At 46.0% G+C, this 22,823-nt stretch overlaps 1 protein-coding gene across 2 annotated transcripts in view; it reads left to right on the top strand.

Moving 5' to 3' along the window:
- The window catches only part of EXOC4 (exocyst complex component 4), a 431,048-nt gene that overhangs the window by 97,739 nt on the left and 310,486 nt on the right, over positions 1-22,823 (top strand). For both annotated transcript variants that reach the window (XM_074573187.1, XM_074573188.1), the window contains exon 8: positions 17,765-17,910. In XM_074573187.1, coding sequence (XP_074429288.1) covers positions 17,765-17,910 — 146 coding nt within the window. The remainder of the gene's footprint in view (positions 1-17,764; positions 17,911-22,823) is intronic.

The raw sequence follows: 22,823 nt of genomic DNA, 5'->3' as shown, positions 1-22,823 counted from the left end.
TGGTTGAAGGACCAATATTAAAATCAAGGGAATCTGAAGGAGGAGGGAGGGGGAGCGGTGGGTTCCTTGTGAAGGCTTCGGTGGCGGTTGGTGAAGTGCGGCTGTGTTTACGTGGATGTGCACGTATCTTCCTCCTCTTAAAAGCTTTCTCCTCATTTCAGCCGTGTACCAGAGTCTTACTTGCCTTGATTTATAAATTATTTACACTTGGGCTGTGATGCATTTGAACTTTTTGAAAATAAAGGTATATATTAGTCCTCCATTTATGACTGATAGGATCGGGAGGAAAAGCAGCAGACTAATGGAAGGGAATAAGGAAGCACTTGGGAGCTGCTGGCTCGTACTTGACAGTGATTTGTGTGTCTGTAGGTTTTAAAGTGCACAGTGTATTTTCAAATGTGCCTGTTGCATTTTCTTTGTTTGGCTGAAACCTACTCTCACCTCCCATCTTACCTGGGGAGGGAATGTATTTGTAGGGGCCTGGATTTATTTTTTGCCCTCCTTTGGAGCCCTGTTAAGATGCATCTGTTCTCAATGCCATTTTCATTTGCATCTCAGTGATATGAAGAGAGAGAGACTTATAATAGTAATATTAAGAGACTCCAGCAAAGATCAGACCCCTGGTGTACTTACACTGAACAGATACTCAGCAAAAGTCCTCAGTTAAATGTTGCTTGAGACAAAGATTGTGACTTGAGAAAGAGAGAAAACAAAGGTGCTGCAAAGCGGTACCTGAACTGAAAACATTCCCTGCATCTCTTTGATTCCTGGCCCAGTAGCTTTGGTCCATCCTGTGTGGTCTCTCCGAAGCCTCCTTTTTTTTTTTTTTTATCAGTTGTAAATAAAAGTGACAAAATCTCCCTGCCATGTTACCCAGCTGAGTAACGTAACTTCTTCCACCCTCCTCCTCTCCTGTCTGTCAGCCTCTGTGGACTGCTGCTTTGGCTGTTTTTAACTTTTCTTTTTTGCATTTGAAAAAATTCCGATCACTAGAAGCTGTGCGTGCTAAAATGGGAGGGAGGACTCTTTTAAGTCCCAGCTTTTTTTATCCATCGAAGATAGATTGGTGTCACACATCAATAAATAGGTAACTCTCATCACTGCCAACATCATTAGATTGCAGAAGACAGTAAATTTACAGACTCCCTGGTGAGTCACAAATGTCTTTAAAAAAAACCTCACAAGTAATTATCTGAAATGGAGACAAGTTAATGCAGGTTTTGTCTGTTCCTTTCTTCTGACTCTTGTTCATGGTTAGAAACCTTGCAGTACTTTTTTTCAATTTTTTTTTAAGTTATGTGTTAAATGTACCATGGCATAGCTGGACACATAGACTTATCTACGATGGTATCACTGAGCCAGGTTTGCAATTCCGACGTGTGCCATGAAGGATGGGCTTTGGAGTTTACAACATAATAGATACTAAAATGGATTCCCAGCAGCTCGAAGTGGTGGGTAGTCCCTTCATCAGCCGAGTTGAATTTGACAGGCCTCTCTCTTTTTTTCGTGGTGTTACAGGGGTGCAAGAAGGTTGTTTGAATTATTACAGTAGCGTGAAGTGATGGCCGGTGCCTGTGCAGCGTGCTGAGTAAATAAATCCACTTTTAATCTCTCAAATTTAGGAGCAGGAGGGAATTGGTGCAGGGGGGTTGGTTGAATCTGAAAAGGATGGAATTTGCCTTGGGAGCGGCAGCTTTTCTTTTGAGAAAGCCAGCGCGGAAGTGGTAGCAGAGTTGGCGGAGCGCCGCAATGGATGTTGCAGCCATCTGCTTTCTCCTGGCTCCACCCTGTGGCATTACCCTGCCAGTTGCGCGCAGGCTGCGAGGGCTTCTGCGTGAACCCAGCATTTGATGGAGGCACGGGATTTCGTTTTGGCTTTTTTAAGGGTTAAGGTGTTGTACAAACACGCTCTGCCTTTTTGCTCCTGTCCCAGACAGTGCAGCTCTTGTTTGGACTTATCTATCCCGGTCCCTGTCTTTGATGCTCTTCAATCCCATGCACCAGGAAAAGGGATATTCAGAGAGACTGGATCCAGAGCTGGAACCTGAACTCAAATATCCAACCCTCTGGACCGGATTGCTTGCTGACCTGATATATTGTTCTGGTTTTCTTTCATTTTTCGAAACAAACAAAAGAAATCTCCCCCTCTACTGTGCAATTGCAGTGCAGGCGAGGAATATTGGCATTAAAAATTGACTATATGGCAGTAGCTTCAGGATGTTCATGTGAGCTGGAATTTCAGGAGAAAAGACCAGGCTCTGGGATTCCTGCTGGGGAAAAAAATGGATGAATTCACATCCTGCATATCGAAGAATGAGAGAGAGGTGTTTTGCAATAAGGTAGCAAAAGACTGGACAGAGATGTCACGGTGCTGGTCGGGAGGGGCAGCATACTGCTTTCTGAGCAGCAGTACGCCTGTATTGTTTGCTTTAGATCCTATAAAAATACAAGGTGTTGGTGTTTTGTTTTTTTTTTTTTTCTCTCAGGCTTTTAGCTTTAAAATGGATTCCTGTTGCTATTGCATTTACACTTCTTTTTGGCAATCTAAAGAAATGTTTTTACCGAAAGAAACAATGACATGCATGATTGGTTTGGATATTGGAAGCCACACAGTGATTCCAGAAGCACTTACGCTTTTCTGAGTAAACAAAAGCAATGCTCGCAGGTCTGGCTGGAGAAATTTTATCTAAAATAATTTGAACGCTTGCCAAATCGACTGTGTTTTGACAGGGCGCGGCGTATTCTCCATGCTGGGAAGTACTTTGGAGATCATAGAATCATAGACTGTGTTGGGTTGGAAGGGACCTCCAAAGGTCATCTAGTCCAACCCCCCTGCAGCGAGCAGGGACATCTTTGACTAGATCAGGTTGCTCAGAGCCTCATCCAGCCTGGCCTTGAATGTCTCCAGGGCTGGGGCCTCCACCACCTCTCTGGGCAACCTGGGCCAGTGTCTCACCACCCTCATTGGAAAGAACTTCTTCCTAATGTCTAATCTGAACCTGCCCTGCTCTAGTTTAAAGCCATTGCCCCTCGTCCTATCGCTACATGCCCTTGCAAACAGTCCCTCCCCAGCTTTCCTGGAGCCCCTTCAGGTACTGGAAGGCCACTAAGGTCTCCCCGGAGCCTTCTCTTCTCCAGACTGAATCCCCCCAGCTCTCTCAGCCTGTCCTCACAGCACAGGGGCTCCAGCCCTCGGATCATCTTCATGGCTCTCTGCTGGACCCGTTCCCACTGGTCCATGTCCTTCTTGTGCTGAGGGCTCCAGAGCTGGACACAGTACTCCAGGTGGGGTCTCACGAGAGCAGAGTAGAGGGGGAGAATCCGCTCTCTGGATCTGCTGGCCACAGTTCTTTGTTGCAGCCCAGGACGTGATTGTCCTTCTGGGCTGCAAGCGCGCATTGTTGGCTCATGTCCAGCTTTTCATCCATGAGTACCCCCAAGTCCTTTTCTGCAGGGCTGCTTTCTATCATGTCGTCTCCCAGCCTCTACTGATAGTGAGGATTGTCCCGACCCAAGTGTAGGACCTTGCACTTGGCCTTGTTGAACTTCATAAGGTTTGCTCGGGCCCAGCTCTCCAGCTCATCTGTGATGAATCTGGGAGGTTCAGCACTTTCCAAGCAGAGGCCTCAGGTGGGATTGTGAGAAACCGTCCTGATGCGTGACTGGCGCAGGGTCCTTGGAAGAGCCAAACGATGCTGTCTGTCAGGGTTGTGGAAAAAGCAGAGCTCAATGGGTATTGCAGGTTGTGTGCTCGCAGCCCCTGTGCCTGTCCCAGCAAGGACCTTTGGTGCTTCGTCTGGTCCCCCTTGCTGGTCTAACGGGGGGTCAGGTAAGTGGGTGTCTGGGAAGAAATCAGACATCGAGGTTTCTTGTTGTTTAGTATGGTTTGGTGTCATACTGGTCACTGCACCTACTGGTGTGAAGTTTGATGCTTGGGCTTGGTCAAAAACTGCTTGTGTTGAGGCAGCAGCCTTTTGGGCTGGCTTTAGGAAGGCTCTGTCTTTTCCTTCTCTGTTCCGGGTTTCATTCTGGTAATCAATTTGCTTTTTTACTTGCCATTGCTACGGGAGGAAGGACAGTATCTACCTGGGAATTGAAAGCCCCTCGCTTCTCCCTGCCCATTCCTCATCCCTGTGTAGGAATTTCATTGTTCCTACTGTATCCCTTTAAAGCACGGAGTAAGAGATGTCTTCAAGGTCACATTCCTCCTTGAAACTAATGATGGTGTTTTTCCTAATCCCATTACAAGGTCCCCAGTATCATTAGATGCAAGCGTTACTGTTTAGCTTCATTTGATAAGCTGATGAAAGGGGGAGGAAAAGGCTCCCTGATGCAGAAAGGCATTCGCGTATCTACTGTAATGGAACGTGTTCAGGAACGTTATAATCTGCTTAACGTTGGCATTTTGGTGGCCCGGTGCTGTACCTTTTGTAGAGCAGCATAAAAGGCAGAAAGGATAGTCATCCTGACGGGTATTTTAAAAGGCTGGAACGGCATATGTGCGAGAGCTTTGAACAACTTGCAATTTTTATTGTTTTTCCCCCCAAGCCTGAAAATGGGAGTCTTGTCTATGCTGTGAGCTCCCCCCTCTGGCATCAGGATATTTGTAATAATGTCAAAGACCCGGAAGCGTTACAGAAATATGTATTTCTGGAATAAGTTCAGGGGCAATTTTTTTCACTAAAGCATGATATTAAGCCTCCAAAACCGGACTGCTGACGGCACTGAACTGCTACGTGCTTCCATCCGTTTGGGAACAGGAGGAATATAAAGCTATACTTATTGTAAGTTTGACAAAGACGGTCTCTAGTTCTGATGTCATTTCAAAGATGTCAGTGGCTTTATAAGCTGGGCTCGAAATGGTGGCTGCTGGGTTGATGTCAAAGGGGAACGTGCCCTTTTATCAACGTCTTGGAGTCACCAGGCTTGTTCCTACAGAAACCTACATTGGCTGCCCTAGTATTTAGCTGTGCTTTTGTATAAACCCTTCACGCAACTAATTCTATGGGCCGTTTCTCCCTCTTAGGTGCGTTGCCCGTGGGCCACAGTTGCAGATTCAGCTGTGGTTGGATCTTCAAGGATTTGGTCGATTAGAAAATGACAACGTGTGTTTTAAAGTCAGGGAAACCTTTTTTTTTTTTTTTGAGTCTGGTGGCTGTTTGGTACTATCTACTTATAAAGGTGGTCTGAAAGGTGCGAGATCTAAAAGTCTTCAAGGTAATTTTGACAGATGGAAGAGATTACATATGAATTTACTAAAAGTGGGCTTTTTAAAATGCGACATCATAGCTGTTCCTGCGAGATCGGTTTAAAAGCCTTTTATGTATAATGAAGCAACGATGCTGGGTTTAACTATAGCAGACTTTCTTTTTTTTAATCCACTTTTACTCCTTCGCGTGCCTGACACTGGTTGGTGAATCACTTCTGCGGGTAATGCCTCCTATTTCAGCAGCCTATTACGAAGAAGTAGGTGGAAGTTTCCTTGCTCGTCCTCCTTTTTTCAAGTCACTGTAATGAAGTTTTTAATTGATCTGGAAGAAGGTGAAGCAACTGGTGGCTCTACAGTTCTGTTCCTCGCTTTTAATTAACTTTCATCGTTCCTTGCACCGTTTCTTTCCCATTATTTGATATTGCTTAGAGGCAGAGGCTCTCTCTGCAGCTTCCGCTGCTAAGTTTCGTTCATGCTTTCGGTCGTAAGTGTAATATTCGCCTCCCCTAAACACATTTCTTCCTTGGCTGATTTTTCTCTCCTGTGCAGCACTGCTGCAGTGGGCCGGCAGATGCTGTATAGCTTACTGGTAAAATGTATTCTCCTAGGATTGTAGTTTGTCACTAAAAAAAATGATTCAGTCTTAAAATCCAGTTTTAAATATTAATTCTGCAATTTTGTGCCTGGTTATACAAATATTCAGGTCCTTGCAGTTTTTATGAATTAACATGCATGACAGTATATGAACATACATGCTAATTTGTTTGCCATGTAGTCAAATTATCATGTAAGTGAAAAAATCTTAGCATCTTAGAGTAGTTTGGTTTGGAAGGGACCTGTAAAGGCCATCTGGTCCAACCCCCTGTAATGAGCAGGGACATCTTCAACTAGACCAGGTTGCTCAGAGCCTCAAGCAGCCTGGCCTTGAACCCCTCCAGGGATGGGGCCTCCCCCACCTCTCTGGGCAACCTGGGCCAGGGGCTCACCACCCTCACAGGAAAGAATTTCTTCCTGAGATCTCATCTCAATCTCCCCTCTTTCAGTGTAAAACCCTTCCCCCTCGTCCCGTGGCTCCCCTCCCTGAGCCAGAGTCCCTCCCCAGCTCTCCTGGAGCCCCTTTAGGGACTGGAAGGGGCTGGAAGGTCTCCCCGCAGCCTTCTCTTCTCCAGGCTGAACCCCCCCAGCTCTCTCAGCCTGTCCCCACAGCAGAGGGGCTCCAGCCCTCCCAGCATCTCCGGGGCCTCCTCTGGCCCCGCTCCAACAGCTCCGTGTCTCTCCTGTGCTGAGGCCCCAGCGCTGGAGGCAGCACTGCAGGGGGGTCTCCCCGAGCGGAGCAGAGGGGCAGAATCCCCCCCTCGCCCTGCTGCCCACGCTGCTGGGGATGCAGCCCAGGCTGCGGGGGGTTTCTGGGCTGCCAACACTCATTACTGGCTCGTGTTGAGCTTCTCGTCCACCAACACCCCCGAGTCCTTCTCCTCAGGGCTGTTCTCAAGCCATTCTCTGCCCAGCCTGGATTTGTGCTTGGCATTGCCCCGACCCAGGGGCAGGACCCTGCACTTGGCCTTGTGGGTCATGAGGTTTGCACAGACCCACCTCTCCAGCGTGTCCAGGTCCCTCTGGATGGCATCCCTTCCCTCCAGCGTGTCGACCGCTCCACACAGCTGGCTGTTGTGAGACAGATGGGTCAGTCTCTCTGGCAGCTGATCCCATTGTCTGTATCTCCAAGGCAAATGTCTCTGGTTCTGGAGTCCCTTATTCAGTCTCTGAGATAATCCCTGGTGCCATTGCAGTTCACTGAGTTTGGGATTTGAACCCTGAGTTGTGTGAAATAATTCTTACTTTGTAATGTCTTGGCATAAAGTATCCTGTCGTGGATCCCACCTAGGTCTGTTTGCGAGTGCAGCAAAATTCGTGTATCCCTGCAAATGAATTGAAATCAGAGACTGGAATTCTAGTTAATTGGAATAAATCGCCAGTCAGGTTTGAAATAGAGCTCGGACTTCTGTCTGACGTATTCCGGTTTTGTATTTGTTGTAATGAGTCCGTAGGTTACGAATGTGCGGGTTAGACTAATTACCGGCAGCAGCATGAGAGAGGGAGCACGGGGCTGGGACTGCTGGGTCCATGTGAATGTCCTGGGTGGCTCCAGGTTCAAGCTCAGGAGCAGAAGGCAGCGTGGCTGGATGCTCTCAGTAATATTGGGCACCAAAACACAGAGCGGAGCTCAGAGAGCACCATACAGATGTATTGAATTTACTCCCGATGCAGAAGTTTTTATACTTTTGACTGGTGATAATTGATGGGCCGTACCCTCCAGGGCAACAAATCTCTGCAAGTCAGATTTATGAGGACCCTTATGTTTATCTGGCAGCATGACGCTTGTTACAGGGATAAACTGAGCGAACAGGAGGAAAGCTGACATGTTGAAGAATGTTGTATGCTGTTTCTCAACTGGACTCCTGCTGTTTCGGAGCCATAAAACTTTCCTTCTTGTTCTTTGGGACGAGTGGCTTGAAGAACTGGAGTTTGCTGGGGAGCTGAGGACTGGGAGACGTACAGGTGTTTCCTCAGGAAAGAATCCCAAGGCGTTTTTGTTCTCCTGTGCTGTAGGGATATTGCATGTTTTTTGTCAAGTGCCTGATTAAGTTTGACATTTGAAAATAGAACTTCACGCAGAAATAAGTACTGTACTTCTGAGTATTTAATTAAGATGTTTAGTTCCTGTCAAGGCTGGTAGTTTCTCTTTCCTGTTAAGGGCAATACGTCTTCAACTGCTGAAATTTCAGAAACCTGTACTTAACCTTTAATCGTCATTCCATTTACATAGAAATCTGATTAACAACTTTTAAAGTTCAGGAGCTGCGAGTAAATGCAATCAAAGCCCTTTTGGAGTCTGTTATTAAGAGCTGGCATTTAATGCAGACTGAGGGCACACTACTGTTACCATCTACGCTGTAGCAGGATGTCTTAAGTAATTAGTTGAAGGCATGGAATACATGAAGTGTGCTGTATTATCCGTGAGTTAACATGGTTGGTATTTAAACAGCATGCTGCCTTTTCCTCCCTTTGCTGCCGCCGTGTTGTATGTGCCAGTTTGAGTAGCACAATCTCGGATCGGTTGGGTTGAGCGTCGCACGGATTCTCCCGTGCGTTAGAATCGCGCGTTTCTTCCCCGAGCCAGAGGATGCTCTGAAAGGTGGGTGTATTAACAGACGCTAAACGCGACCCAATATATCCTCTTTTCTTTGTGATTTAAAAAACGTTGCACTTTGCTTCAGGTATAAACATAAGTTTCGAACTCCATCCTCCCCACCTCCAAAATGAACGGAACCGGTGAAGCTTTGCTAAATTATAATTGCAGAGCAGAAATCTGCACTCAGTTACCCGTTCGACTCTGACGCTCCTCCTTGACCTTTTTATGTGCTACGCGAACAAAAGAAAGTCCAGTCAAACTGAAAGACGGCGTGTTTTAATCTTGCGGGGAAAATTCTTCGTTTTGTGCTGTCTAGGAAGCAGGTGGTAATTATGCCTTTCTGATGAAGTTTGTTGCTTTTTTGGTCCGTTTTACTGTTGGCTCGTTATCCGTCCTCTGGATTGTACTGGACCATAGGAATTTTACAAGTTCTCGTCAATCATATCAAAAGAACCGTGTGCTAAAGATACGTGTAGGTGTGCACATGAATACAATGTAAAAATACCCACATGTACGTATACCCACATGTATTTATATACATATACACGCGCGTCTGTTTTTATACCGTTATCAAACAGCCCTAGCAATTAGAGGTTCCGGCCCAGAGGCCAATTGGCTTTGCTTGTCAAAAATTGCAAAAAGATTTCTTTTTTTTTTTTTTTTCCCCAAAGCATTGTACAATATCAACCCAGCCCCTCCAAGGTGTGTAAACGCGTAGGTCTCGCTGATTCCAGTTGTCACCATGCAGACAACATGCTGCTTTACTATGGAAACATGCATCACGACATGGATTTTCTTTGGAGGAGATGAATAATCCTGACTGATCCTCCATGCCAGAGGAGGGGTCAGCTTCATTCTGGTTTTCTTTTTTGTGTTTTGTTTTGGTGGTAAGGGCCTGATACTAAAATGAGAGAGTGGCCTCGTTACTTGGATCATTCCTGCTGGCATAATCTGTGTTTGCAGAACAGCTGACGTGCCTGGAGAAAATTAAATGCTGTCCACTTGTTTTATGACCTAGTTATTCCAGTTGACTCGTGGTAGCTTAAACAAATTTGTCATCATAATTTGTTCCTCTTTTATTAAAATAAATAAAAAAACCAGGAGAACTGCTGGGAAAGCTGGAAGAAAAGACAGCCCAGCTCTTGTTCTCCTTTATGAAGGCCAGATGACTAAATTTTGGGGAAAATGTCTTAAAACTTTGTGTCGCTGAAGTGGAGACCACCTTCGTCATGTACCTTTGTATGAACTGGTCCCGGATTGTTGGTTATGTGGATGTTAAAGCTGCTAAAGTTAGAAAGCAATTGCAAAGTTCCCCTTGAGGACTTGAAGGAGAGGCAGCCCTCTTTCAGCAGCACGTCCCTGCTCACGTCGTGCAGAAGATAAGGTTACTGCTCTAGTCTCTCAGCAGCTTTTTCTATTAGCTGCTTATTTTCTGAACCACAGCTGTAGATGAAACTTCTAATATTGGTGCAGTACAGGGCAGTGGGGTAAAGTTAGTGACGGTACTGTGAGTCCTGTGTCGAGTTCTGGGCTCTCCAGTTCAAGAAGGACAGGGAACTGCTGGAGAGAGTCCAGTGGAGGGCTGTGAAGAAGATGAGGGGACTGGAGCATCTCTGTGCTGAGGAAAGGCTGAGAGCCCTGGGGCTGTTCAGCCTGGAGAAGAGCAGACTGAGAGGGGACCTCATCAATGCTCATCAATAGCTAAAGGGTGGGTGTCCAGAGGACGGGGCCAGGCTCTTCTCCGTGGTGCCCGGCGACAGGACAAGGGGCAACGGGCACAAACTGGAACACGGGAAATTCCATCTGAACGCGAGGGAAAACAACTTTGCTGTGAGGGTGGCAGAGCCCTGGCACAGGCTGCCCAGAGAGGTGGGGGAGTCTCCATCTCTGGAGACATTCCAAACCCGCCTGGACGTGTTCCTGTGCCACCTGCTCTGGGTGACCCTGCTCTGGCAGGGGGTTGGACGAGATGATCTCCAGAGGGCCCTGCCAACCCCCACCATTCTGTGATTCTGTAAGAGACCTGTGTTCATCAGAGGTAAGGTACAATCTCTTACGCTCTCAGCAGCTGAGAAAGTCCATGGATACGAACTTCGCCCTGTACGAGTCAGCGATGTTTGTCTCGGCGCTTGGAGCAGGCCCAGGGTTTCGCTTCAAATCTGTTCAATCGGGTAATGATATGTCAGAGGGGTGTTGATACATCAGGGGGTTAATTAGTGAACACTTGTAGAAAACACTGCTGTTTAAATCGTTACGCCGGGCGTTTGTTACTGAAGCAAAGTCCTTTTCTTGATAGATGTTTAAGCTGTTGTGGCAGCACGTGTAAAGAGGGGGACAATGAAATGAGTGCCGGCCAGCACTGGCTCGTTGGAGGAACCTCCAGCCTGATGTTGACAGCTGTAACAGCGCGTGGCGGCTTCTTTTGCTGTGCTGGCAACTCTGAAACCCATTATTTTCATATATATATATATATGTGTCTCAAGTGACTTCAGCTCATCCGTACACTGAGTTGGAGCCTGTGGAGCTGAGGTTATAAAGTCCGTGCACGTGTTCTCAAAAGCTTGTGAAATGGAAAGGTTCTGGTTTTTAAACTCTCCAAAGCGAGCCGAGCAGGTGCGCAATTCGTTGCCAATTAAAACAGCTCTTAAGAAGTTGTGTTTTTTAAAGTAGTTATGAGGTTCGTTCCCTCCCTTCCTCTCTGGAGGTAGATGCACATTCACAGGTCTGCAGTAATAGTTGCGCTAATTGACAATTAGCATTGATAACGAATGTAGTAGCACTGGCAGTGATAGTACTATCTAAACAGTTCTGGGGTTATTTTTTACTTTTTCCCAAAAATGAAAAACAAAAGGAATTCTTGCTTCTGGTACAATAATGGAATTGGGCGATGCCTTGAGAGAATTAATTCTGGAAGGGTTTTTATTGTTATGTTTCGGTTAAATTAATTTCATGGGTAACAAAAGGATTAGATAAAGCAGGTTGCGCAGCATTAAACAGTATTCGTGACACCTAAAAATTGGTTTTGTTCTTTCAGACTTACCTTCTTGCTTTGTCCTTTGCCGCGTTTGCCATGTGTGTACTCGTCCCATTCTCGATGTGGTACAGCTTAGGCAGAAAGCTCAGTGCCCTCAGAATTCAATTAACTGTTGGTTGTTTTTTTTTTTTTGGTTAAATTCCACAATTACTGCAGTATTTTAATTATTAAGACTTTTGATACAGCAAATTACTGGGTAATTAGCTATAGATTACTGTCTCGCATAGAGTGCTGCTGCTTTTCTTGCCTTGTTCTGGCACTTTGCTGGTGGTTCCCTCCTGTCTCCAGAGCTTTGAGAATGACGCCTCATTTCACGTGTTTACAAAGAAGTAAGTGCATGTCACTGTAGTGCATCCCACTTGAACTCCCAGCTTTTTATTCAGGATTCTGTCCTCTCCTATGAAGACAGGCTGAGAGAGCTGTGGGGGGTTCAGCCTGGAGAAGAGAAGGCTCGGGGGAGACCTTCCAGCCCCTTCCAGTCCCTAAAGGGGCTCCAGGAAAGCTGGGGAGGGACTCTAGATCAGGGAGGGGAGCCATGGGATGAGGAGGAAGGGTTTTAAATGGAAAGAAGGGAGATTTAGATGAGATATTGGGAAGAAATTCTTTCCTGTGAGGGGGGTGAGCCCCTGGCCCAGGCTGCCCAGAGAAGCTGTGGCTGCCCCATCCCTGGAGGGGTTCAAGGCCAGGTTGGACGGGGCTTGGAGCAACCTGGGCTGGTAGGAGGTGTCCCTGCCCAGGGCAGGGGGGTGGGACTGGATGATCTTTAAGGTCCCTTCCAACCCAAACCATTCTGTGATTGATTTGCAGTTGTTTTCATTGCACCTGGAATCGCCTATGACTGGATACCATCATCTGTCAGGAGCGTTGTGCCTTTCCTCAATTCATGCGCCGTGGTTTGCTGTCACCGGCATCTCCATGCGTCCCCATTGAACCAGGGGATGTGGGATCATTTGAATCTGCTGTTCTGTTTTTAACCAGTGTTCCTCATTGAAATCCCATTGGGAAATCTCTCTTCTGCTTCGTAATCTCGGCTTCTGATTCCTCCTGCTTGGTCTAACTAAAACGGAACTCCGGAGCCTTCTCAGAGACTGGTACAACTCAGGAGGGGTCCACAGTGCGTCAGGACATGTCTGCGGCTACCCCGTGTGTCAGAGCCATAAGCTGAAAATAAATCTTATTTTCAGTTGTCAGTAGTGTGTTGCAAAATACTAGAGACATTCTCAGATGCTGCGAGTGTTACTTCTGGGTTCGTTGTTTTTTTTTTTTTTGATTCTCGCAGTTTTCTCAAAGTACAAGCGAGGTGGCCTGTGTTTGTACTTTCATGTCCAGTGGTTGCCAAAGACAGGTCTGGGCGAGAAGGTTCCACTCGCACAAACCCGTTCGCCAGCCACAAATGTTACAGATAGCTGTTTTTATTTCCTGTATCGACACAAATTGGTAACTAAAGGTGCTGGGTAGCAATAGTGCTTTGAAAGCGAATGGTTCCTTCGTGCAAGTGCTGGCACCGAACGGTGCGACAGCTTTATTAAGATCCCCAACGATAAGGAGCGGTTGTGATCTTCCGCCTGACCTCCGCGGAAAACAAGCCACGGTACTTTCTTGAATTAATTCCCGTTTGAAAGAAGGCACGTGCTTTAGAAAGACATCCAGTCTTGACTTGGGGGGGGGAAATAAATCAGTGAGAGACAATAGAGTGTAACCTTTGATGTAAGCGGTTAATTATGCTCTGGAAATGTATGCCTAACCATTCCTCAAAGCCTGTCCAGCTTCAACTTTCCAGCCTTTGGATTTTTTTAAAAAAATTCATTAGCGAAGATTTTTTTTTTTTTAATCAGTTCCGTGCCCTCTGTTGCATGCTTGCAGACTGATCCAGTAACCTCTTAGCCTTCTCGTCGCTGAGCTAACAAGACGGAGCTGGTGGCTTCTGGATGTGTTGCTGTAAGGAAAATGCCTTCCAGCCTTTTAATAACTTCCAGGCTTGTTTTGTGCACCCTCCCACCCGCTTTTTTCCCTGGTGCCTCTTTGTTTATGAGTGCCAGGGTTTCATCCGGCATTCCAGATGTGAGCCCAATGCACAGCAATGCTGTAAACTTCCGCTTCTGACAAAGCGCTCTGCTTTATATCGCCAGTTCCAATTAGCTAATTAATACCCATCATCACTGTGGGACTGTCACTGCTGTTGAGTATCTTCAGTGCTCCCAAATTTGCCAGAGTCACAGCTTTAAGCACTAATCCTGTAGATCACGACTTTCGCCTTTTTGTTCCTCTAGATGTAGAGATTTATCTCTGCTGACATTGAAATTCTTACAGCAGATTGATTATGAAAAATAATAATAATAAAAAAGAAAATTATGTTAATGCTGTTTATTATTTACTATTTCCCCCCCCAAAAAAATTATAATTTACAAACCTTCTGTAGTCATTATATCCATAGGAATTTGAGATGGGAAAAGTTCTGGTCCCTTCAATCCAGAAAGGGGTTGCTGCAGCCACTCATGTATGGGTTTTTATGGTCTGATTAAGCGCCTTCTAATTACTATTGTTTTGAAAATGAAGATGGACCGAACCTAGGCTGAAAAATTAGAAGATTCCTATGTAAGAAAAGAGAAGGGTTCTGGAATGGTCTTGTATTTTCAGTTGGAATACAGAGGACAAAAGGAAATTACAATTTCTGGGACCTTGTGAAATCCAGTATCGGCGGTTTCCTCATTTCCAGTTAGATGTTAAGGATCTCGTCATGTGCCCGCCCGTTTTTCTTTTTGTAGATGCTCTGTTGACTTTTAGTGTTTTGGCTTTGTCAGATCCCTGGTGGAAATACAACTTTATCTCTCTCTGTTTATTTAAAGCTAAATTTGTCATCATCATAAGAATACTGGTTAGCCAAGGTTTGTGTTCTGTAAATCCGTGTCGCTGGACATAAATTCTATTATTCTGCCTTAATTCTTGTTTAATAGAGTCTTCTATCATCTGTTCTTTGATTTTTGTCCCTGATCAATATGGGGTGGAGAGGCCAGTAATTACCTGGTGATCCCATTTACCCTTGTGAAATTCATGGTATGCTTTTAGTTTTCTTTTGATTTTCTGGACACCCCCCCACCCCCCCAAATCTATGAAGGCATAATGAAAATCAGCGTTGACGGTGCAGAGTTTGAAACTGTCGTGATTTTCTGATGGAGCAAAGCGTTCACACTGCAGCATCCATCTTCATTCCGGATAGATGAGGACGCAAAATACCTTTTACAGCTTTTAACTGGTGGAATAGAGCTCATTCAGAGCTCAGGCCTCCTATCTAAAACCTCACAAGAGGCACAAATAATGATTGAATTTAGCTGTCGCCCTGTGGCCAGGCGTTTTTTTTATTGCTCGTGCTTTGTTCATAGGTCAATCTTGAGTTTGATAAGACATAACGACTTACAGAACTTCATGTGGGGCTCAGCTAGAGAATAAAAAAGTGGATCTGGAGAGTCACAGCAAGTGGAAACAGCGGTCAGACGCAAGGAAATTTGTTCTTACCCCATTGAATGAGAAAGGCAGCGTAGTGCGAGCTGTTATCGATCAGATCAACGTGAGAGACAGGCTTCACGTCCTGATACGACTTTTTGAAATTTGAGAATTTAATTAAGCCTCCAAATCCATAAATAGCGCTTTTTTTTAATATAACATTTCATATTAATTTTAATTTCCAAAGAGCAGTTGGAGAAAGAGTACTTTGTCCTCTTGCTTTACGTACGGCTTTATTTGTTTGACGTTGCTGTAAATGTGCTACGTGGGTGGCAGAATTCAACCACCGAGCAGAAAGTCAAAAGTCCTCGTTATAGATGAATGGGGTGTTGCAAACTTTCCAGTCACTCATAAATCTTGCTGTACGTCCATGTGATTAATGTCAACAAGGGTTTTGATTGATGGCTTAGCAACTACTAATCAGGCGTTATGGGACCAAATAATGAAATCCCTTCCTTCGTTGGCTACGGCAAGCTCCTGTTCGCTTAGATAGGCAGGAAAATGTCTGGTTTTTCGTTTCTTATAAGTGGAATTTAAAGTTCTAGCTTGCTGTGGCATTTAATAAGTACATGGGCCAGGCCACAGCTTCTAACATTGAAATATGATACTTATTAAAATCCTCTACTAGGATTATGAGAGCAGAACGACTGGATAACTTGAACTGTCTAGACGTAGGGAACAAATTGAGGCCGATGGCGTTGGGTGAAGGCCATGCATCGCCCCACGCAATCAGAAATGAAAACTTCAGGCTATTTTTTGAGGCAAGTAGCTGGCAAGACTTTGACTGGCCCGCATGTTAATCATATTGCTTAAAAATTATAAGGCTTTTAATCTTCGTGCTGCAGTTATGAGCCAAACGTACTGTGCGGCGAAGATCTCTCCTGTCTTGACTTCTCTCCCGCTTGGCCGTTATTGTAACTGCTCGGTCGGGCTTACGCTTAATTACTGCCTTTGGAAGAATTTGTGTAACTGTTGCGTACAGGGCACTGGAGCACAAAGAGCTTTGATCTGTCTCGGGCGATTTCGGCTATGCCTGGATTTTGTAACTTAAAGACGAACTTGGAGAATAGTTAGCAAAACCAGCTATTTTGACTCCTTTTACAGCTTTTTACTTTTTCAGAGCCTTGCATCCAACCATCCTGCCCTGCCTACCTGGTAATACCATAAATTAACAATTTTCTCTTTTTTTTTCCTAGTCTGTGGTGTTTTCAGAACTCTAGTTTCTAAACACAAACTCATCTTCTATTTATCAATTTCACTTTTTAACCAACATTATGTTCCTATCTCAGACCTCTCTTGGCTTATTGTAATCTTGGAGCCAAGTACTGTGTTCCATGCTTTACATTTCCTATCCTGGAAATAAATTGACACCAGAGTCACGGAATCCATTATAAATCGGTTTCATTCATAATGGAAGAACAAATTGCTAAGTGTTTGTTGTTTTGGTTTTTTTTAAACGTGATTAAGTTTGAGGGTTTAATTGCATTTTTGTGGCGATTTTTGGGTTGTTAAGTAGAGAAGATGAAATGCAAATAAGCGAATACGAACGGATTTGGTAAATTACTGTTAAAAATTAACGCAGTGATTATTTTTACTCCGAACGGTACGCCTGCGTTTTAAGGGCTTGTACTCAGGTAAAGTTTCAATTGAGATGTTTTAGGAGTTGAAGTTTCTTTGTGTTTGTATTATTTTTTTACCAAGCTATTCTGAATTGTGTCTAATTAGGGGCATGATACCATTTGCCTAGATATTTATTCCTATGTAATTTGTTTAAACTTAGACAGCACGGCACTGATGTATTCCTTTCATTACAGACAAGTCTCTTTGATGGGCTTTGACTAGCTAATTATTAAAATGGAACACATTACTAATAGCCTCCGAGTAGGTAGAGTTTTCTGAAAATAGAGACTTTCTGAACGCACTGACAAAAGTTAATTTTCAAGGGGTTTCTTTCCATCCTCAGACACGAGGAAATTTAAAGCGAATGATTTGGAATCTGTTTCTGCTTGTGCAACGCGGAGTTGCTCAAATATCAAATACCGAGCATCAAATATCAGGCCACCACGCAGGGCTGCGAGGGTTTCGCAAAGGGGACCCTGGTCTTAAAAAGGGACGCCCCCCCCCCTCCCAACCCCTTACTCGGGGGGGATATACTGGGCTAGAGGAAAATCAATCCTAAACTTTGTTAGCAAAACTGAGGGCTGTGGGAATTCGTATTTTCAATGGTAAAAGAGGCGTGTTTGGTTTGAGAGCTATTCAAGGGCAGTTTTTGCAGTGTTCCCAGGGTTTTTTCCAGCAGTGCACGCACCCGAACGCACGCAGCGATGTTTTAGATTTCTACATAGAAATATATAGAAAATATATAGGCCTACATACACATATATAAAATATTGAGTGTTTTACTCAAAGTGTTTTAGTAACTGAAGAGATAAACGTTGCTAACCTTTATGTTTTTAAGGGCTGTGGTACGTAATCAGTCTGTGAAGGCCAGCCAACAACCCGCCCACCATCTCCCTGCTGCTGCTAGAATCAGTTTTGGGGGGAGTGGGGACTTCTGGCAAGATACCTTTGGTACCGACAGGGTTTTGTAGCAGATTGAGTTGGTCAAGTAAAGTAAAACAAGCTTTTTACCAAATTAGCGATGGTGGCATATAAGTCACTAGGATCACATTTCTGAAAATAAAGCTAGGTTTCTGTTAATTAGAATTTTTGAGATTTTTTTAGTACTTTTCCAGTCTTGTAGAGCACCTAAAGATCCTAGATGTTCAAGTTACATTATAAGGCTGCTTTATTTTGAATGCTGAGTTCCCCTTCTTTGTGTGCACAGATGCTGCTGACGGAGTATCTGGATATGAAGAACACCCGCACTGCCTCCGAGCCGTCCGCCCAGCTGAGCTACGCCAGCTCCGGGAGAGAATTTGCAGCATTCTTCGCAAAGAAGAAACCACAAAGACCTAAAAACCCTTTGTTCAAGTAAGTGCTGGGACGCTGTTAAAGCTGTGCCGAAGCTGTCTTTGGCGCTTCGAGTATTGCACGACGCTGGCTGCTCATCGCGGTTGCTCAGTGTGAGAGGAGTTTAAGTCATGAGGTGGAGATTTAATGCCCAAAGCCGAAGCCTTGGTGAGATCTCTGTTATGGATTCATCGCTGGGTTTTAAAGTGTAGCGCTTTCCAGGGCTCGTCTCGGGACTGGGATCCCATTACACAAGCTGCTGCGAAGCTTGCCGTGATACATTACGCCTATCTTTGTCCGCGGAAAATTCAGAACGTGTTAAAGGGAGCGATAAAGGGGACTGGACAAAGAGAATTAAGATAACTATATAATTACTAGATAGACTAAGCGGTTAATCCTATCACTAACTCCTTTAATTCGGAGTTCAGAGTGGAAAGAATTAAGTGGTTGGGAGGAGAGTGTAAGAGAGAGGCTGAGAGACTTGGCGGCCAAGGGAGGGATTTGGGGAAACAAATTTGATGTACTCTTGTAAGTAAGAAACGAGGAGGAGTTATTGGTGAGTAGCACTTCTAGGAGAGAAGAGGTGCTCTTATTATTACACCTAGATTCGGGGGAGCTGTGCTGAATTTTTATCTCTTCCCATGCCTACATGTGCTGGTCATTCTTTTTGGCCTCTTGAGGATTTTGCGGGGTGCCAAAAAGTGCTGGTTTGGCAGCAGATGCTCCAGGTTGAAAGATCACAGCTTCCTCAGCTCTGCCAGCGGGAACTGACTCAGTACTGACAAAATAATCTTTTAAATGATTTTCTTTTTTTTTTTTTCTTTACAATGAAATTGTTTGAAAACAGTTGGTGAGGGAACGAGCAAGTTTCGTGGTAGATGCGAGGGAATGGCAGAACGGAGCAGTGGTGGGGAGTGCCAGCAGCTTGAGGCGTTGACCTTTTAACCGTGCTCAGCTGCAGCAGGAGCAGGGTATCTGGTGGGTCCTCGGCACCCCTCTGGACTAGAAGCTGCTGCAGGGCTTGGACTGTCTTTCTCTATCCTTCTGAGCAGTTCTGAGCCTTGTGAGGCCTTGCTCTCCGGAGTCGAGAGAGTCCAAGGTTTAAAAATAAAATAAATAACATAGTGGAATATTTGCTGGTGGGGGAGCGATTGAAAGTGAGCTGGTGTTTTCACCCCTCGTTTGCTGGAGGTGGGGAGTCATGAAGTCTGGGGGTGTGTGTTTTTTTTTTTTTTTTTTTTTAACAAAGAAGCCGTCATTTGTGATTGGGGGTAGATCGTTACACGGTGGGGAAATAATGCAGGAATCATAGAATCCTAGAATGGTTTGGGTTGGAAGGGACCTTAAAGACCACCCAGTGCCACCCCCTGCCCTGGGCAGGGACACCTCCCACCAGCCCAGGTTGCTCCAAGCCCCGTCCAACCTGGCCTTGAACCCCTCCAGGGATGGGGCAGCCACAGCTTCTCTGGGCAACCTGGCCCAGGGGCTCACCCCCGTCACAGCAAACAATTTCTTCCTCGGATGTCATCTAAATCTCCTCTTGTTACCTCTTGTCCTATCACACCAGGCCCTGCTAAAAAGTTTGTCCCCATCTTTCCTGTAGGCCGCCTTTAAGGGCTGGAAGGCTGCTGTAAGGTCTCCCCCTGGAGCCTTCTCTTCTCCAGGCTGAACCCCCCCAGCTCTCTCAGCCCGTCCCCACAGCAGAGGGGCTCCAGCCCTCCCAGCATCTCCGGGGCCTCCTCTGGCCCCGCTCCAACAGCTCCGTGTCTCTCCTGTGCCGAGGCCCCAGCGCTGGAGGCAGCACTGCAGGGGGGTCTCCCTGAGCGGAGCAGAGGGGCAGAATCCCCCCCTCGCCCTGCTGCCCACGCTGCTGGGGATGCAGCCCAGGCTGCGGGGGGTTTCTGGGCTGCCAGCGCACGTTGCTGGCTCGTGTTGAGCTTCTCACCCACCAACACCCCCAAGTCCTTCTCCTCAGGGCTGCTCTCCAGCCATTCTCCGCCCAGCCTGGATCTGTGCTTGGCATTGCCCCGACCCAGGGGCAGGACCTTACACTTGACCTCGTTGAACTCCATGAGGTTTGCACAGACCCACCTCTCCAGCGTGTCCAGGTCCCTCTGGATGGCATCCCTTCCTTCCAGCGTGTCGACCACGCCACACAGTGTGTGAACTTCAGTAATGGGAAAGGCTGAGAGTAATCGACTGTTTCAGGCAAACGGGAGAGGTGCTTTATGTTACGCATCCTCTTTACAGATTGTTTGTTGGTTGTTTGTTTTGGGGCTTTTTCGGGTAAAACTTATTTTTTGATTATCCAGAGCTCCCCGTGCTTTCCCCCGTGGGCACGTGTATCTGGTGGCTGTTTTCTCGTAGCACCTAAGGCCCCAGTTGGGAGTCGACGTTTTCTGCGCTGCCATCTCTCCCTCTCCTGGGATGAGCTCCCTGTGCAATCTTCTGTTATTAGAAGGTAAACTGTTGCCTGGAGGATTTCAGAGGTGCCTCCTGCCCCTGTCAACCCATGGTTATTCCCCCTTCCCCCCCCTTTTTTTTTTCTTTTAACACTCCCATGGCTGTTTGGGTTGAGAATTACGCTCTTTGAATTTACTCTGACTTGCAGGTGTATGTTGGAGTAAAATAGGGCTGCTCACCTCTTCAGACTGTGTCTGTTCTTGGCTGTAGTTGGACCATTTAGGTTTGAGGAATAAGGATGCTCTGTTTCACCTGCGGCAGTCGAAGGCTGTATTTTAGTTTGTCAGCAGTGAGCGAAGGTGGGTATAATCGTTTAAAGTGAAGGTGCGTAACCTCATAGGAGTAGCATGTCTCTTACCACTCGTGGTCTTGTCACCAAGTCATTGCTGGCACCGCCGTGACAGCAGTGCTTATTGGGATCTCTTATTTGGTTATCTGTCTTCTGTCAGCTGTCACTATATCTATGGAAATCTCCGTTGAAATGGAATTTCTCAGTCCACCGAGGGATGTACATGTTTGATGGAGAGTCGTTCTTGTCTCCTCTCCCATCTTGAGTGCTTTATGTGCCAGGCTGCAAGGCCCTTTTTCTTGCCTTTCCGTTAGCTCCGTCCAAATCGGAGGAGCCTTCCACTTGTCATCAGAATATCTCCATTTAATTCCTCGCTTCAGAAGTCCCGTAGGGCAGGGCTCCGCCTCATGATTTAATCACAGATGGATGCAGGTGTTTGTGCCGGGTCCTGTGATAGCTTGCTGTAAGCTAATGTCATAAATACTAATTACTTTTGTTAGTTGTGTGTTCTAACACTAGTGGGAAGAATGAAAACTCCTCAGTTGTGTCCCGCTGTCTGGAAATTTGTAGCTAGGATTTGGAAGAGACTTTGAATCGTTGTTTCCCTATCTTTAAAATGGGTGTAATTTAAAAATAAAAAATAAGAATAATAAAAAAAGTCATGATGTATTTAGTTGTTTAATCTTGGCTTAACGCTAATGTTGACTTAACGCTTCCCTGGAGGGGTTCAAGGCCAGGTTGGACGGGGCTTGGAGCAACCTGGGCTGGTGGGAGGTGTCCCTGCCCAGGGCATGGGGTGGCACTGGATGGTCTTTAAGGTCCCTTCCAACCCAAACCATTCTATGACTAAAAAAACCCCAAACTTCAGATGAGGGGTACTTTGGGAATTCAGATAGTCCATGCCTTCATAAACCTGGCTTTCTTCTCTTCTAAAAGGTAGCCAAGTGCACATTCAGGTTGCCATCTCTCTACGGATGAGGTTTGCAAGATGGAAATTGGGCATTGGTGGGAAGGGAGTGAATTGTACAAGCAGATGTTGAACACCCAATCTATTAGTGTCAGGCCTGGCTGTAATTATGTGTAAGTCTATGTAAAACAAAAATATTTTGAAAGCTTTGGTGCGTGGGAGGATCCACATGGGGAAAGGAGTTGCAAGAGCAGAGGAGGCAAGTGTAAATAGGAATGTGGGAGAAGAGCAGATCAAGGAAAGAGCAGAGGAGGAGAAACAGGGGAGAGAAACTGGATGGCTGGGGGAAAGAAGTGAATATGATGAGATCCTGCAGGAAAAGCCACTGCAGGGCTCCGAGGAATAATCGGAGTCGTCGTCTCAGGGAGGAGACTCAGGTTTATTGCTGTAGTCTGCCTTGACCTGAAGCTTCTGGTTTTGATGTTTGGAGAAGACCTCCGGGGCATGGCGATTACATTATGCTTAATATCTCGCTAAGGGCAAAAGGGAGCACATCATAAATATGGAGCCAAGAATTTACTGTTCGTTTAATTACAGTCTGAAGTGTTTGTTGTATTTTGATAGATTGTTATTAGTTCAGCTGCAATAATACTAACATTTACAGTCCAAATTAGGGCAGAAAAGCCTCGTTACAGTCATAATATTAACAAGGAAGCTTACAAATGCTTGCCCCTTTTCTCTGGCGTGATGCTCGTTTTTTCCAGTGTCCCTTTGGGCAGTACTAAGGCCGATACAGTTGTCTTTAGCAGAAGGGTTGGGGAAGGGGTGATGAGTGTTGCAGCAAATCATTGATGTCTCGAGGTCTTCACCTTGAGGAGTTTGATGTTCTTCCTCTAAGTCCTGTGTCCACTATTTGAAGATGCGTTGTCCCCACCCCCTGCTCCCTTCTCCCCGGTCCCCAGCCCCGCTGGCAGAGCTGCCCAGTGTGGGCACACAAAGGGCTGGTGTTTGCTGGGCAGTGCCTGCCCGGGGCGGCAGCCCTTGGCCATGCGGGGTGTCCCCAGCGCTGAGCTCAGGCAGGTCGGGCACAAGCCCTTGGCCCCGGGACACTTGTGATCAGAGGGACACCCAGCTCAGGGCACGGCAAGCCTGGAGATGTCCTGAGACCTTGCGGTGCCAGGTTAGTGCCCAGTCTGTGGCCTTTCCCCATCAACGGCAAAACTCACGTTTATGAGGCTACAGTAGTTGGAGGATATTTGTCTCCACCTCTCAGAT

The sequence above is a fragment of the Larus michahellis genome, chromosome 1 (genome assembly GCF_964199755.1).
Source record: "Larus michahellis chromosome 1, bLarMic1.1, whole genome shotgun sequence".
Taxonomy (NCBI): Eukaryota; Metazoa; Chordata; class Aves; order Charadriiformes; family Laridae; genus Larus; species Larus michahellis.
Note: the sequence above shows the minus strand (reverse complement) of the source record. Positions and strands in the feature narration are given on the sequence as shown.